Genomic DNA, 16,326 nt, shown 5'->3' with positions numbered 1-16,326 from the left:
GGTAGAAGAGGTTGATAAACTAAGAGAGACGTTTATAACTAAGAGGTGTAGTGAAATTAAACGAGGGGGATATGGGATAATGGACAGCATATTCTGGTAATTATATATGGAGCTGGAGCTGGCGAGCTATATATGTTATTATGTGTGAGTGTTAGTTACATTGTTCTTCTCTCCTTGCATGGTGGAAGGTTAGATTTGTAAGATGTGGACTTGGAATTGTTTGGGGAAAACAACATTTAAATTAAATAGAGAGAATCTGGTTAGTTAAACATAGTCCAACTTAATGGCTAAGATTATGAGTTTGAATTCTCTTGGAAATTTTGGAATTGATATTTAATAATTTTTTTTTATCAAAGCATTATCTTCAAATGATTTGTGCATATTTCTTAGGTGGTCGATTTAGTTGTGTAATATATATATACTTGTTTCTTATAATTAATTAGGTAACGTTGTAAATTATCAAAAGTTTGATTTGATTAAGATTATTATTAGTAGTATATAATAAAGATAATGTAACTTCATAGAATTAATATATGCATTCTAAATCAAGTAAAAAGGCAAAAGGTTGTAGTAAATTACGTAGCCAAATGTAGCTTTTAACATGCAATCCTATATACACTAATTAACGTACTCAAATTAATTATAGACGGAACCAATTAATGCAATTGGTGACTTGGCTCAGGCCAATTATCCTCCGTGAATTACGAGCCATACTTCTAATTAGCCTACTAAAGCTGTAAACTACGCATGGATAAACTTTTCTTTCGGTAATACAAATCGATGAACACCACCTCTTTTAATTGCAAGAGATTAGCGGCTCATACATAAGAACAACGCTGACCTTCCCAATTAGCCTAAAAATAGATGAGACCTGACGTGTTTGGTGGGAGTTATGAACTTGCGATGGGCAACGAGACGTTAAATTTAGACAGACGGACTGCACCAATGATAGAAAACGGACCAGCATCTACACGCCATTGCAGCCTCACTTTGTCCTCCGAGGAGTTCTTTTCTTTTCCATCCCCCTACCCCCACCCAAAGACGCACAACGCACGGAGGAGGAGGAGGAGGAGGGAGAAGAAGAGAACAAACTTAGGATGGCGAGAAATATTACCCATGCCTTCTTGTTCCTTTCAGCAGTCGTTGCCTTCCTTGTGATGGGAGGATCCATGGCCTACGTGGATCACATTGTGGGTGGCAGCAAAGGATGGAGGCTACCTGAGAACTCAACCTTCTACGTAAATTGGGCCCAAACAAGGAACTTTAGCCTTGGGGACAAATTGGGTGAGAACTTTTTCTTCTTCTTCTTCTTCTTCTTCTTCTTCTTCTTCTTCTTCTTCATTTGAAAACCTATTTAATGTGTATAATTATTTCAAAATCCTAACCTTCCAATGCATGCGGTTTGAATTTGTTTTCGCAGTGTTTCCTTTCAGGAGTGGGGTTTACAACATCATGGAGGTATCGGAAGAGGATTTCGACAAGTGTACCCAGAAGAATGTGAGCAACTGGTACCCAAAAGGACCCACCATTATTGAGCTCACGGAGCCTGGCAAACACTACTACTACTGTGGAGTAGGAAGGCATTGCGAGGCTGGCCAAAAGCTAAGCATCGACGTCTCTGCCACTCCTGCTCTCGATCCCTATAACACTGCGTCTCCTCTCCACAGTCCGACCAACTCGGCAACGTCTCTTTACGTCAAGCCGACTACGGGGCTGCTCGTCTTTCTCTTGTGTATGTTGCTCATGTTCATGTAACGATCGACGACGTACATATGGGAGCTTAACTGGGTGGGAACATAATAATAATAATAATAATAATAATAATAATAATAATAACAACAATATTTTGGATTATATTTTTAGTTTCTTTTTAATTTGGAAAAGAATTACTTCCGATGTTGTAACGTTGTTGTTCTTTTTTATCTATCTGTACTCATAATACCAAAACAACCAAGAATTTACACTAGAAGCTAATGATCCCAGATATCATATATATATATATATATATAGTTTTTCTCTCTTTACGTAGTGGATAAATTTTACACATAACATCCATCACAATATCACATTCATACTATAACTTGGAATATGATTTTAAATATAACCCTGTCAGAGTACGGCCGGAAGCGAATCGAGAACGAAAAAATCGTCTTCCCACCACGTCAACGATCCTAACGCCTCCTCCCAGCCCGTGCCGATCACCCACGTCGCGTCCTCGAAAATGGCCGACTCCGTCACCCGGAGGTCTGAAAACTCGTTATACATCGGCACCTCCTCGAAAACCGTGAGCTGCCTCGGTTCTTCTGTGAAACTTAACCCGCCGGTGTCCTTACCTCCCTTTGCCTCGCCGGCTAGTTTATTATCGAAAGGTGGTGATAAAGACGACACCTTTCGAAGAACGGAGTTGGGTGAGGTGAGGGTGTTCAACTCGTCGCCGGACTCGTAACCCGCAAAGACCGAGTTGGGTATAACATCCTCCTCCGCAGCCGCCGATTGCCACGTGGCGGAGGCGAGCTCCTTCTTCCTCCCGGAGCCTCTTCTGGCCCGGCGCGGAGGCGTGGCCCCGTCACCGCCGGTGGCTCTGGTTACACAGCATGATATCTCCCTTACCACCACCCGTCTCACCCGGCGGAAGGATTCGTCGCCGGATGAGTCCGTGGCGTCGGGGTCGTGCCATGAGATCCGCACCGTTCTTGATTTCGCCATGGTGAATAGAGACAGGAGGTAGCTTTGAAGGCTTAAGCTTGACAGCAACGGATAGGTTTTAAAGCGCAGTAAGAAGAAAGATGCCTTCGTTCCCCTTTGGTTTCCATGTGTAAAACCTGGAATTTAGCAAGAAAAGGTGGGACTTTTACCATCGCAGAGAGCATAAATGGGGTGGATAAAAAGAAGAATAGAGCGAATAAAGACTAAAGAGGAGAGAGAGAGAGAGAGAGAGAGAGGGGCGTTAAACACGAGGGTAGAGATGTAATAGTCAAGCAGCAGGAGATACTGGTCAAGTCAGTAGGTACTTGAGCTTTATGGAAGTTGCAAAGCAAATGCGAGAGAGAGAGAGAGAGAGAGAGAGAGAGAGAGAGAGAGAGAGGAGAGAGAGAGGGCCAACCTAATACGGACTCGAATAAAGAGGAGAGGAAATATTGAGGAAGGTTACTTTGGGGGCAACATGAAAGAGGAGAAAAAGAAGGAAGAAGAGAAAATTTGCCGTCTTGAACAAACACTTCACCCGTTCCTAATCTGTTCTGCAAATTTTCTCCAAAAGAAAACTGCAAACATATAAAAGTTACAAAGAGGATATCTGCTGTCATATGTTCCTTCAATTATGAAACGGGAAATTGAAACAAGGAAGAGAAAGCTCCAATGTCCAAACACCAAATTCCATACAAATAATCAAGTACAACAGCATCTCTTTGTGGAGGGCTTGTCGAGAGGTTTCCCTTCCTAGTTCTCCACCAAGTTCACAGAATATTTCTCATATATATATATATATATATATTAGACAGACATCGAACTAAATTAAGAAAGCAAATAATACGAACAATCACCCATCCAGTCACCCCCTCCTCAGACGCTAGCCCATTGCATACTTCTGAGTCCAGCTCCTTGCGGTGGTCTCATACTTGTTCCTATCTGTCTTGTACATATGTGCAATCTCTGGAACCAACGGGTCATCTGGGTTCGGATCTGTCAACAGGGAGCAAATTGACAGCAATACCTGAAAGCAGACAAGATGAATCTCTCTCTTTTGCTTGAAATTTAAGTAAATTATAGCGAGGCACAATGCTAATTAAGAAGCAAAAGTTCAGAGGCATGATAAAGATTAGTCCAACACAGAACAAAGACCCACAACCCTGCTTTCTATGTCATGGAACAGTTACTTGATCAGCTATACCAGCCCACTCCTGCCCTTGCAGGTATTATTGCTTATGAACTACAGTGTTAGCTGCACGGAAGAAAACAATAACCTTTGAAATGGTTAATGCCGGACTCCATTGCTCCTTTAAAATATCAAGGCAAATGCTTCCGTTGCTATTGATATTTGGATGGAAAACTTTTGTCCCAAATGCCACCTGCATGGAGCAAAAAATAGTCGGATTTGCAAAATCTGATAATTATTATTCAATAAATTAAATGCAGCATGCTTTAAGTTATAGTGCAGTATGTGCAAAATATGATATATGGGCTATTGCAGAAACAAGATATTGAACGTGATTAAATTATCTAAGTCCTAATTAGCATAATAAAATGATAAATCACCTTCTTATCAACAAGTCATCCACAGTTCCCTAGGGTGACACAGTTTCACCTCATTAAAATGAATATCCAGTCAAAATCTTGCTCTTATTGTTATCGCTGATTCTGAGTTTATCTGTTGACAAGGATTTAAACCTTTTCCCTCCTTGTCATCCAAGTCCATTCACAATAAACTCAGACCATCTAGAGCTAACTCAAGAGGATCTATGGAAGAATTCACAACTTTTCAGACTAGGAATCAACTTGAAATTATACCTCTGCATATTCATGCTCACTGCACCAATCGTAGTCAATTGGTCAAACCCAAGATTAAGAAGTGGAGAGATTGCCAGGAGCCTATAGTAACACTGGTTGGAAGCTGGGGATATCTACCAAGTAGCCCATCCATTTAGTCTTGCAAACAAAGAGCAAACACCCAAATTTCTCCAAACATAGACTCGAGAAAAGAGAAAGACCATAGCTCTTGAATACAAGTGCCTATCAGTGCTTATTTTCACTCTAACCCATACAATAGCCTCAGCTATGAGTCAGAAATATATCAATCAGCAATATGGTTCATATAAGACTCGAGTATTAAGCCTGCATTGCAATAAAACCTGGTTTTCTTGAATGTTTTCTTCTTTACAGTACTTGGATAGACCTCTTTGTTCAATACGAGGGGCTCTTCCTCTGTCTTAAATAACCACCTTCCTAGAGAATGAAAAGGCATTTTTGATCTTATTTGTCACCACTAATGAATGCAATTGTTGGATATATACCACAGCCGTTTGTATAAGTTAGAGCAATAATGTTGTAGTCCCACCTATCACAACCGTGTGGCAACACTATGCCTTGAGCTGCAAGATCTGGAAAGGTCACCAAGGACAGAGTAGACAAGGCAAGGTGACTGCTAGGATCCCATCAAGAGGGTTACAACAAGGAAGAAGGATATAGGGAAGGCAGTGTTGACCGGTGGTTATGACAGCTAAGGGATCAACTTGCAGAGGTTGCAACAGTTGGCTGGCATACAAGAAAATAAAACCAAACACCAATAGATGGATGGGTCTTAGTTTTGTTATTCATAAGTCATAACAATAACTCATACAATAGTACAAAAACAAATCCTTTAAATACAATGATGTTTCAACTGATTATCTTTAAAGTTCAGCTCTATAACTTTTAGGGCAAAAACCATTTTCTGTTTGATGAAATGTTGAAGAATTTATTCAATTCTCCAATCAACAATAACAAATATCACACTAGTTTGCTAGATTGTACATATCTAGAATTTCGAATACCCGCAGACATCTAGCGTTTCTAGAACTTAGAATACCAGCAAACATCTAGCATTGTTAACTCGATATCAATTACAACCACAAGAAGCAATAATTGCTATTAGAAAGCTGCTCTAAACATAGTCAATCAATGAATCAATATCCATTAAAAAAAATGCTATGCTTGATGACAAAACACAAATGTTGCATATGATATACTAAAACAGTGTAACATATAGTTAACCTTGACACAGAGAAAAGGATCAGTAAACCTAATGTGAGAAAAGTTGAAGGCACTATGATACCTTGGGTGGCTTAAATGGATAATCTGGAGGAAAATGGATGGTGACTAGAAAGACTCCACCAGCATAGGGACTGTCTGGTGGACCCATTATCGTTGCTTGCCAATGAAACATGTCTTCAGCCACTGGGCCTACAAAATTCATTATATGCAGATAGCAACATCTACAAGCACTTAAATTCAACTCACTCCAAGATGCTGTCTGGAAATTATTTAACTCAGAAAGGTTAAAAAAAAATCTTGCACATGAAACTGAGCAGATATAACTTATTCTAAGATGCATTATTAAAATACTTATGAATCCAAGGGGTAAAATACTGGATCTCAGAAATCAAACTATTGATAAGCATAAAAGAGATGAAATTGGGTCCTTGTTCCAGTTCTTGCAGATTAAGTACCAGGACAGTGCAGAGACACAACGCACACAAATTGCTCCATGCTATCCTTGTGCCATGCAGTTTCATGACACATGATGTGGCACACAAATCAGCATAGACATTCAAAGCAAGCAATAAGTTACCGCAACAATGTTATTTCCAAGTAAAGTATTATCTACTTACTTTTTGCATCTGAGTATGGTCAAGAATCTCAAGCACAAAGAAAGTGGAGAATGCATGCATTCTACTTTCAAGAAGATCAAAACCCTCTACCACCTTCCTAAAAATTAACATTGACAGACAAAAATGACAGACTAAATAAGAAAAAGGAAAAGGCTGATCCATGTTTAGCTGTTTGTGAGTAAGCACACACAGAGTACACTCCTGAGATGAATTGCAGCTCAGCTTCCCCCAACACACACACCCCAACACCGCACACACAAAAAAAGGACATGAAATGCACAGTAATATGTGCACAATTTACTAATAGCTTCTGTATGAATTTTAAAGACTACAAGTCAATAAGCTGCGTCTATGCATCTCAGAATAACAAACCACCATAGCCTCAAGTAACATATATTGCCTGAAGTAAAAGCCTTAAAACTTGGGCTCCAAAAGACTGTTGAGTTAAAGCTTGATCGTCTTTGCATTGAGGGAGATACTCTTCTTGCCCTGAAAATTTTGCAAGATCCAAAATCAGCCCCTTGGAGTCTCCACATTACAATTTGGGACTGTCTCTCTCTCTCTCTCTCTCTCTCTCTCTCTCTCTCTCTCTCTCTCTCTCTCTCTCTCTCTCTTCACCACTTTACAGATAACAAAATTAAGCGCATCTTCCGGGAATTGAACAAGCCTGCTTTGTATGGATGGCACTGCTCCGCCGAACCACCGCTCTCTTTTGTCTCTTGATGGTTGTTTGCGCTGCCATCTTGGCGATGTCTCTTTTGTGGAGTTGTCATCCCCATTCTTCTTTTAATGCATTTTAATTATATTAAAAAAACATATATTGCCCCCATAGACATATGCTTACACCGGGCAAGCAAAGAGACAAGAAATAGATAGATCAAATATAGCACAAATAAATACTGAAACAACTGACTCCGTCCAAGATTCCAAGCAAAACTCCCTCTTAGACTACATTAAACCAACCGAAGTTTCGTATCTCTCGATGTAGCAGCTAGATCTTTCCTTGTAGAAGGAAAATAGAACTAATCCATCAACAACAAAGCTCAGGAGCTAGATCCAGACAAGACACCCGACACCAAGACCTCAAAGCAAGCAAAATCTCGGCAAAAAGAAACAAAAATAGCCCGGAATACAAAAGGACTCAGATCCAAGGTACCTGCGCTGCAAGACGTGGGGGGATCCTTCTGGAGATCCTTCAGCTCCTTGAGGATCCGCTTCGACGCCATGGAACGATGACCTAATCCCTTCCAAATCGCAGACCGATCAGGAGAATACTAGTAGCAGATAGAGGAAGAGATAGAAATGAGAGATACAGAGGAGAAGGAAAGATTTTGGGGATTGGAGGAGGAGAGAGAACGAAAAGAAAGGGAATCGTACCTGAGGCTAAGATTTCTTGGATGCTTTGCTCTCTCTCTCTCTCTCTCTCTCTCTCTCTCTCTCTCTCTCTCTCTCTCTCCCTTGGACGCGAGAAATGGAGGGTAAAGTAAAGGAGGGAGTCTTTTCTTTATATATATATGCATACAAGGCGGATTTACGCATAAAAAGAAAGGAATCGTGCTTCGAGGGCAATAGTGGGGATGGGGATGGGGACGGTGATGATTTTGCAACTCACGGCGCAGGGTTGAGAGGGGGCCCGCACGTGAAATGCGCGTGACCGCGCATGGATAATCGTGTAGCTCGATCGAACCGTCGTTAAAAAAAGCTTGTATAAGAATTTGGAGCTCACAACGGATGAATCAAAAAGCCCAGAAAATGCACAAGAAAACAACCTCTCTCTTTTTTTTTTTTTTAATCTCTATTACGCAACTACAATCTAAGAGGACATCTTATTCTTATAAAACAGCTGGGATTTATGAACTAAAAGCAATGTATCCAAAACTCCAGTCCAGAAAATAAGGGAATCTCCAGCATCACGCACATGCCTACATTTCATTCATAAAAGCATTGGGAATTGCAAAACAACTGAGTGAGTAGAAACGATAACCGGAAGAGATCAATTCTCATATATTAACTTTATTTGCTTTTGAGTTTAGAGACCCCATGAACTAGTTCAAGGACTTCTAGATGTGATCATCGGGCGAGTTGAGTCGGACTTTTTGAGCTAATCGGGTTTAAGTATTTGTTCACGGTCTGACCCACCAATCATTCGGACCGAGTCAGGTTCAGGCCTAGCTAGAATAGTCTAAGCCCGCTACCATCCATCGATCTGTGAGAGATTGTGCTTGCTAGGTCGGGTTGGGCTCTATCTCATAATGGGGATTTTCTTGCTGAGATGGATTTTTCAACGGCGAGTTCTCCTTCTTGTTTGCAAAGAGGAAATTTTTTGGCTTGAGATCGTGGTGGATCACGCCATGCTGTTGGCAGAACTACACAACTACGACGATGGTCCTCGTGATGGCAGCGGTGGCTCTTCTCCGTGTAATGCCCCCTCACCATGATCGGATCAAAGAGCTTGCCGCCCTCACAGAGCTCAATGACCAAATGCATCGTGCTCTCATCTCACACGCCTCCTTCAAGTTCACGATGGCAACCTTGCGACGCACATCCTCGACGTTGACAACAGTGCACAGCTTGCTCTTTGGAGATCGACTTGCAAGCTAGGAGCTCCTTCCATGTCACAATCCATGTAAAGGTAGGTCACGCTAAACGGGCTAGCCAAATGAGCGAGCTTTCGAGTTGCGCAGGGCGAGCAAAGGGCTAGCTCATGCCGCCCATACGTAGTTCGTGCTTAGGCCAAGCCGAGTTGGGCTAGGCATGGGCGGCTTGGGTTTTTGATGGACTCCTAAACTCCTAAGTCGATTCAATATTTATTTATATTTAATTAAATTTATTTTTTTTTTAAAAATTAAGACTAATTAATGATGTTAGTTTAGTCTCGAACTAAACAAGAACTAACTTACTCTTTAAGTAATAATGGTAGATGAAAGATGGAGAGAAGGATGAAGTACATCATGCATACTTAAAACACAGCGAACCAATTCCAAGGATGCAAACTTATAATTTCCAGAAGAAGGAACATTCACGAAATGGTGAAACTTTGAAAGCTATAAACAAAATCTCAGGAAAAGATTAGCCCTATTATTTGTTGTACCGAAGATTCATCAAAACAGGGGGCTATATATATATATCAATACGCACAATAGGAGGGAGTGCTTGCAAAATAGTCATTATAGCGGGTTATTTACGGAAAAGTCCTAACGTAACAGGAGCTCACGACCGGGGAGCTCCAATGGATCAATTCAAGAATCTGCGACTCCAGATCGAATCCAGGGAAGAGAACGGAGGCGTCGGCGGGAGACAGGATCCAGCAGCGGAAACCCTAGGCGGCGGCGAGATGGAGGGTGCGGCCGCGGATCCGGTTCTGTTCATTGGGATGAAGGTGCGGCGGAGGGCATCGGCCCAAAGGGATTGCAAGGGCGATTACATTGGAGTACCTTCCGATCCCTATCTCGCCAAGCTTTTAGCTAAACAAGGTGTAATTTTCAGACTGAATCCTCCTTACATTTGTGTTCTTTTTTAATTCTCCACAATTGTTTATAATCCGAGGCGGTAATGTGAGATTCTTAGATGGGAATTGCGTAAGATTGATCCCTGTAGGGTTTTCCTGAATTATTTTTTGCTCTTGCTACTTACTACTTCCATTCTTGACCTATTATACGTTCCTTTCTCATGTATGAATTAGGACATTACAACTCATTCCTCCAGTTTATTTTGAATTGTTATCGACTTCATTTTATTAGCCGATTTCTCTGTCCTTGTTTCTGAGATGTGTCTATCTACAATGAAGTAGCCAATAGCAATGTTATTTGACCTAAGTTTTTGGATAATTATGAATTAAGAATATCAGCATGCCCAAAGTGTGAAGCGTAATGGAAAAGTAATAACTACTCCCATTTTGGGTACTCAGGAGAGGTCTATAACTAGAAACAGAAATTAGAACTATTCTGTGGATTCAGTATCCAGACAGTACTGTAATAGGTCTTCAATCTGCGGAGAAAAGTAACAAAAAAAACGATAGTCTGCTGAAATTGATCGATTATATAGAAATTTGTAGCTGATTCAAATGTTGAACAAAATTGTTTCCTCGCATCTTTGTCACTTATAACTTTTTGTTGCTAAACCATAAAACACATCTCCCAGCTTAGTCAGCTTTAGGTGGGAAATGTTCAGGTAGGTATTTCATTCTCATTGAAATGATCGAGTTCAAGAGTTATTTTGGTTGTTTAGGTGGCATATGTATCGTAAAAGACGATTGATTCCTAGAATAATTTTCCATCTGTGCAGGTGACAAGAAAGTTCTGTTTGCAGATACAGTTTTGAAGTTTACTGGAACAGGAAAGATGAAAAGGCGTATTCTAGTAATTACAGATTTTGCTATCTATATCGTTGACCCTGATGCGGATATCTTAAAGCGGCGTATAGCGCTGGCAGCTGTTGATAGACTTTGCTTAAGCAAGCTGAGTGATAACTTCCTTGCAATTATTATTCCAACTGAGTATGACCTTCTTATGGCTAGCACTAGAAAAACAGAAATCGTTAATGTGCTGCTTGAAGCTACCAAGAGTATCTCGGACTATCAACTTGAGGTGGTTTTCTCCAACAGGTAAATTTGAGATTCACAACCTCAGTGTGTTGTGCTTCCAAATTTTCACTCGTGATCATGAGAAAAGAACTCAATGTAGGCCTTCAACTTAATTTTTGTCTTCTGCTGCTTGTAAACTGAGCTTAATAACTTAATTATGATTTGAAATTCAGCACAATAGCTTTGTTATCTTTACCATTTCCTTTCCACATTTTAGCTCAACTCATAGAAAAGCCAGCTGCCTGACTTAGTCATTTTCAGCTACAAAATATAGAAGATATGCAAACTCTATGCAGCTTATGCATAAGCTGCAGCCATAATTGGAATACTGGGGCATTCAGTGCAAAATTAATAATTGGCATAATTTCATTAGCTGACAGAACCTTTTTTCACCTGTTCCATATTTTATTCTGGGGGACTGAGAAACTGTATCTGTACTGCACCTCGGTAAGTATAATCTGATAGAGACTGAGATAGTTTTGATAGAATTGCAAGATGTTTCCATGTTGAAATATTTGGTTGTACAGGGTTAGGTTTGATTGAATAATATAAAGTTATAAACTCATCCATTGTCCACACCTGATTGTTCAGACTCAGCTAAAATTAGACTGGATCCTTCTTGTCCCCAAATTTATCATATATTTTTTCTATGTGCTTTTGCAGATAACTTATTTAATAGACATTGTTGTATATCTTTTCCATTTGCTCAGTCTATAAATAGAAGTTTTGTAGAGAGTGCACTACCATTTATGTTCAATGTGCTGCAGTTTCGAGTACAATGCTGCTGCTGACATGGTGAAAGAAATCAATTTTGAGGAAGTGGATGGTATGTCACCCCTATTTCTAGTTTATTTATGTCAGATATTTAGTTGTGTCTCAGTGAGGGATCGCTTAAACAGTCAGTGGGTAGATCTCCAATTTGTGGACAAATTTCATGCTTTAAACCTTAACCAGATGCTGTCATCCATTTTATTTAGCATTAGGCAGCCCACCACAAGAATGCTTATTTGTTATGAATTGTGTTTACTGGTAATGGTTGGCTATAAATAAAATGTTAGTACTTCTCTGATCTCTAGCGTCGATAGTGCCCCTATGCATGTGTGATACAATTATATTTGGCCATAGCTATTACGCTCACATATACAATGTCCATGTCTCGGAGAGCATTGAACTTTTCTGATTCTTGATGCAGGAGGCATTAAAACAAGGTTCGCAAAGAAGGAAATTGAATGATTCAGTAATTGTCGGCATTTTCAAAGCGCCTGTGTCCTTTGCAGCGATAAATTCCACAGTGAAGGTTGAAGATATTTACTTCTAATTTACATGTTCATGTGAAATGTCTAATATACATATCTACTACATAACAATCATCCATTTTTCGTCAATTTGATCTCTTCCATGTACTTCTTGGTGATTACTTTTCTTTCTAATTGTTTCAGAGCCTTGTTAACATTCCTGAACATATCACTTGGTATGTGCATATACCTATTAATAATATGGTCGGTGAATCAATTGGTTGCCTTCTTAATTTGGCTCACTATTTTTCATTCAGCATCAACGTTACCTAAAATTATGGTACCATAGATTATAAATAATTTCTTTTCTTCTCCATTTCCAATTGATGTGGAACCACTTGCGCCAGACTCATCATACTGTGATTATTAACAGGGCAAGTAGCATCTAACAACCAATTCGGGTGCTATTTTATGGCAAATAAATTCTAGTAGATGGGATCTTAGCACAATTCAAGCAAGATTATGTCTTTCTGAAGATAAGTCAACTTCATCCTTTCTGTCAATTTAACTTGGCATGAGAAATTTAATGGCATTCGACTTCACGTCGGTGTGTGGCTGTTCAAATGCTGCTTTTCATATTGATGAGAGTATGGCTTGACATGCCTGTGGAAATTCAAGTTCTGAATGGTTCCTTTCGATTTAGAAACTTATTATAGATTTTTGGAATCTAACAGTTGTATGTATCTATCCTTTTATTTAAGTCTGACTTTGAGTAGCATGTTTGGTTGATAAGAAGCTGCGTAATGTAGTGTATGTCTGACTTTGACTATTGTACTTGGTTGGTTAGCAGAGGAGGGAAGATGGTGATGAAAGTTTATAGCAAAATCACTTTTAGTAAATAACTATAATTTATTAGTATTTAGTCAAAATTAAAAATGTCAATGAAAGTAAATGATTATTATAATTAATGAGCTAATATTAGAAAGGTTCAATTTGTTCGTCCAAATGTTATCACTGGACTTCTAGAAAATTATCATTTCTTCTTCTTTCTATTTGCCGGATATAATACTGCAACAATCAAGTGAAATTAATTGTTAGATGCAATTCAAACCTCACATTATTATTCAGCAGAAGATTGGTGTGACACGGGGGTAAATTGTCAACAATTAGCGAACTGAACAGTCAAATAATCAAACCATTTCAGATAATTAACTAGGAATCTGTTGGAAATCTTCGTCATGTTCTTCAGATTTGATACCAAATTGACTGAATTGGACGTTCAGATAACACCTTGGTAGTCTTCAAGATCAGTAGAATAAGAACAAATTCCGTTACTGAATTATCGTTTAAGAATAGGAGTAGGTATTGTAGAGTTTAGTTCTTAATTTTGATCCGATTATACCTTTTTTAAATATATAAATATTTCTATTAATTTATATTTTTGAATTATACCAAGCATAAATCAAGCTTGATTAAATTTAAATTTTTTCTTAAATTGATTAAAGCTTAAAATTATTTATTGATCAGTCTGTTTAGACTCGAGGTCAAAATTAATTTAAAATTAATTTAAATTAAAATAATTTTAATTCAAGTTCAAAATTATGCAGTGAGTTTGGAATTCTATCCATATATCAACACTACATAATATTTTACAAAGACCAAAAGTATTAATTACAATACAAAAGGGTCATAATCAACAGGGATATATATCTTCCATTTTGACATTTCTAGTTGGATTTATGGTGGTGGACCTGAATACTATTTTTTTCCCCCTCTTCTTCTTTATGTTCACATTTTTAATCAATCTTGGAATCCATACTTTGAAACAAATGTAGCTACTCGTAGCAATCTGTTCTGGTTTATATAAGACCTTCCTTTTCTTATCAACTTCCTCAGCCAAGCTCTACTTAAACTCACCTAAGCATTTGCAAGAGTATTCAACCATCTCTCTCTCTCTCTCTCTCTCTCATGCAAGATGGAGTTCTTTGGATCCCAAGACTTGTTGGTTATGTTCATGCCGATTGTGGTTTATTGGGTTTATTCTGGGATGTATGAGCTGCTGGGCTCCATGGACAAGTATAGATTGCATTCTAGGAGAGAAGAAGAGACCAAGAACTTGGCTTCTAAGAAGGAGGTGGTGAAAGGAGTGCTCTTCCAACAGGCCATACAGGCAACAATTTCTTTCATTTTTCTCAAGGTTCTTCTTTTTGCTTCTCTTTTACTCACGTTAACTCACCGTTTATATTAAAAAATTAAGTTTTTTAGTTCAATTGATTATCTAACATTGTATTATAATACTCTCCTTCATTTCTAAAGTAGTTGTAATGAATCTAACGAAATTTAAACTCAGAAACTCTGCTATGATGAGCTTACTGATCATCCTAATAAGTACAAAAATGGCTACAAACAATACACAGACCAGGCAAAGCAAGCAGGTCACTCCTAAGATGACTTTTTTGTATTAATTCAAAAAAAACAAAGAGGGAAAAAGAAAAGCTGATCCATCGTTTACCTGTTTAATGAATCTTACGTTATTGATTTGATGACGATATTTAGTGTTAGCTGTTACGTAGCAATATATCTGCAACCTCAAGACAAAATCCAGAGCTATGTCTTTGTCTCTCTCTCTCTCTCTCTCTCTATTTTTTTTTTAAGTTGAATTACAAATTTTACATTTGATAATTCAATGTTCTTTTAGTCTTTAGAGTGATCCAGCTCATATGATTACATAAGCTTATTGTGTAAAATTGGGATATCATTAAATTTTCACTTCTCTCGTAAAATATATATATATATATATATATATATAAAATTTATTCTTAGCTTGGATTTAATTTATCTTTTACGTATTTTAAATTTAAACACTTAAACTCTCTTATGGTCTAGACTAAGTTATAATAGTTGGTCAACCATTAATTGACATGTAAAAAGACTTAATTATCTCTATATAAATATAGTTTGATTTATAGACGACTAAGAAAACATTATTAATTTTTGATGAAAAATTTAATGATGTAATTTGGTTCGAACCGAATCAGAGGAATTAAGTGCTTAAATTTAAAATTGTGCTTAATAACACGGGTAAATTATAATTTGCTCTAGTAAAATATTCTTTTACAGACTTATATTTTGATTCTCTCTCTCTCGAGAAAAAAAAAATCTTAATTTCAGCCATCAATTATGTATTGAAATAATAAAAACATATATATATATCCCCATGAGTCAGTCGTGACAATATATAAAATATAATCTTCGGATTGGTATTAGCCGACATACTTTAATTTCGGCATTAATTCGAGACCAACCACCAACGAGTTCTTGCATGATTCATGGCCTGGCACGTTTCCTCACAGCCTGCCCTGTAATTGATCATTCTCATGCATGCACAAAGTTAATGCTTGATTAATTTACTCTCTTTCTTAAGAAGAATGTTTTCCTTCGATGTTTGAAGAAAAATTCAAGCTCAAATACCTCGTTTGCCTTCGTGTTTGTAGATCTCAGGTAATAGCAATGAAGCCACTACCAGTTTGGATGCAAGTTTCATGGTGGTAGCAAGACAGTTCTTCATCGCAATGCTGGTAATGGATACTTGGCAGTACTTCGTGCATAGATACATGCATTTCAACAAGTTCTTGTACCGGAAAGTGCACTCGTGGCACCACCGGATCGTTGCCCCCTACGCCTTCGCAGCTCAGTACAACCACCCGATCGACGGCGTCCTCGTAGAAACCCTAGGGGGTGCGGCCGCCTTCTTTCTCTCAGGAATGTCGCCTCAAACTTCCATCTTCTTCTTCTCTTTCGCTACGATAAAAGGAATCGACGACCATTGCGGGCTGATGATACCTTGGAATCCTCTCCACATTCTCTTCACTAACAATGCTGGGTATCACGACACCCATCATCAACTTGGAGGGGCGAAGTATAATTTTTCGCAGCCTTTTTTTGTAATGTGGGATAAAATTCTCGGATCCTACGCGCCTTATACGATCGAGAAGAGGATGGACGGCGGATACGAAGCCCGTATCAGAAAAGAAATATAATTCTCACCTCATGTACTAGATTGCAGTGAAAGCATACCAATTAATCTGACCTCTTTATATACCAATTAATAATATTAAGATGAGTTCGGTTGTACTTATATATA

General features: G+C 38.6%; 3 protein-coding genes across 7 annotated transcripts; 2 read left to right on the top strand and 1 right to left on the bottom strand.

Annotated features, from left to right (window-relative positions):
- Window positions 1–3,358: 3,358 nt before the first annotated feature.
- LOC140769814 (ubiquitin-conjugating enzyme E2 10-like) lies at window positions 3,359–7,874 on the bottom strand. 3 transcript variants are annotated; one of them, XM_073110686.1, is made up of 5 exons: window positions 7,743–7,874; window positions 7,522–7,639; window positions 5,810–5,937; window positions 3,963–4,067; window positions 3,359–3,712 (listed from the first exon to the last, which is right to left on the bottom strand). In XM_073110686.1, the coding sequence occupies exons 2-5, from the start codon at window positions 7,589–7,591 to the stop codon at window positions 3,569–3,571; spliced, it is 447 nt and encodes a 148-aa protein (XP_072966787.1). In that variant the 5' UTR covers window positions 7,592–7,639; window positions 7,743–7,874; the 3' UTR covers window positions 3,359–3,568. The 3 variants fall into 3 exon arrangements, with proteins under 3 accessions (XP_072966787.1, XP_072966788.1, XP_072966789.1); XM_073110687.1 differs by having other exon boundaries at window positions 7,522–7,602; window positions 7,743–7,831; XM_073110688.1 differs by having other exon boundaries at window positions 7,522–7,609; window positions 7,743–7,813.
- Window positions 7,875–9,503: 1,629 nt separating this feature from the next.
- Window positions 9,504–13,024, top strand: LOC140770361 (uncharacterized). 3 transcript variants are annotated; one of them, XR_012106019.1, is made up of 5 exons: window positions 9,504–9,838; window positions 10,650–10,968; window positions 11,715–11,773; window positions 12,140–12,244; window positions 12,616–13,024. XR_012106019.1 is itself a non-coding variant. In XM_073111523.1 (4 exons), the coding sequence occupies exons 1-4, from the start codon at window positions 9,595–9,597 to the stop codon at window positions 12,178–12,180; spliced, it is 663 nt and encodes a 220-aa protein (XP_072967624.1). In that variant the 5' UTR covers window positions 9,504–9,594; the 3' UTR covers window positions 12,181–12,468. The 3 variants fall into 3 exon arrangements, 1 of the variants encoding a protein (XP_072967624.1); XR_012106018.1 differs by lacking the exon at window positions 12,616–13,024 and adding an exon at window positions 12,387–12,468; XM_073111523.1 differs by lacking the exon at window positions 12,616–13,024 and having other exon boundaries at window positions 12,140–12,468.
- Window positions 13,025–13,986: 962 nt separating this feature from the next.
- Window positions 13,987–16,320, top strand: LOC140769813 (sphinganine C4-monooxygenase 2-like). Its single transcript, XM_073110685.1, has 2 exons — window positions 13,987–14,379; window positions 15,677–16,320. Exons 1-2 carry the CDS (start codon window positions 14,158–14,160, stop codon window positions 16,220–16,222), a joined length of 768 nt encoding a protein of 255 aa, XP_072966786.1. The 5' UTR covers window positions 13,987–14,157; the 3' UTR covers window positions 16,223–16,320.
- The last annotated feature ends 6 nt before the right edge of the window (window positions 16,321–16,326 follow it).

The sequence above is a fragment of the Typha angustifolia genome, chromosome 11, assembly GCF_048772165.1.
Source record: "Typha angustifolia cultivar Huaian chromosome 11, ASM4877216v1, whole genome shotgun sequence".
Taxonomy (NCBI): Eukaryota; Viridiplantae; Streptophyta; class Magnoliopsida; order Poales; family Typhaceae; genus Typha; species Typha angustifolia.
Note: the sequence above shows the minus strand (reverse complement) of the source record. Positions and strands in the feature narration are given on the sequence as shown.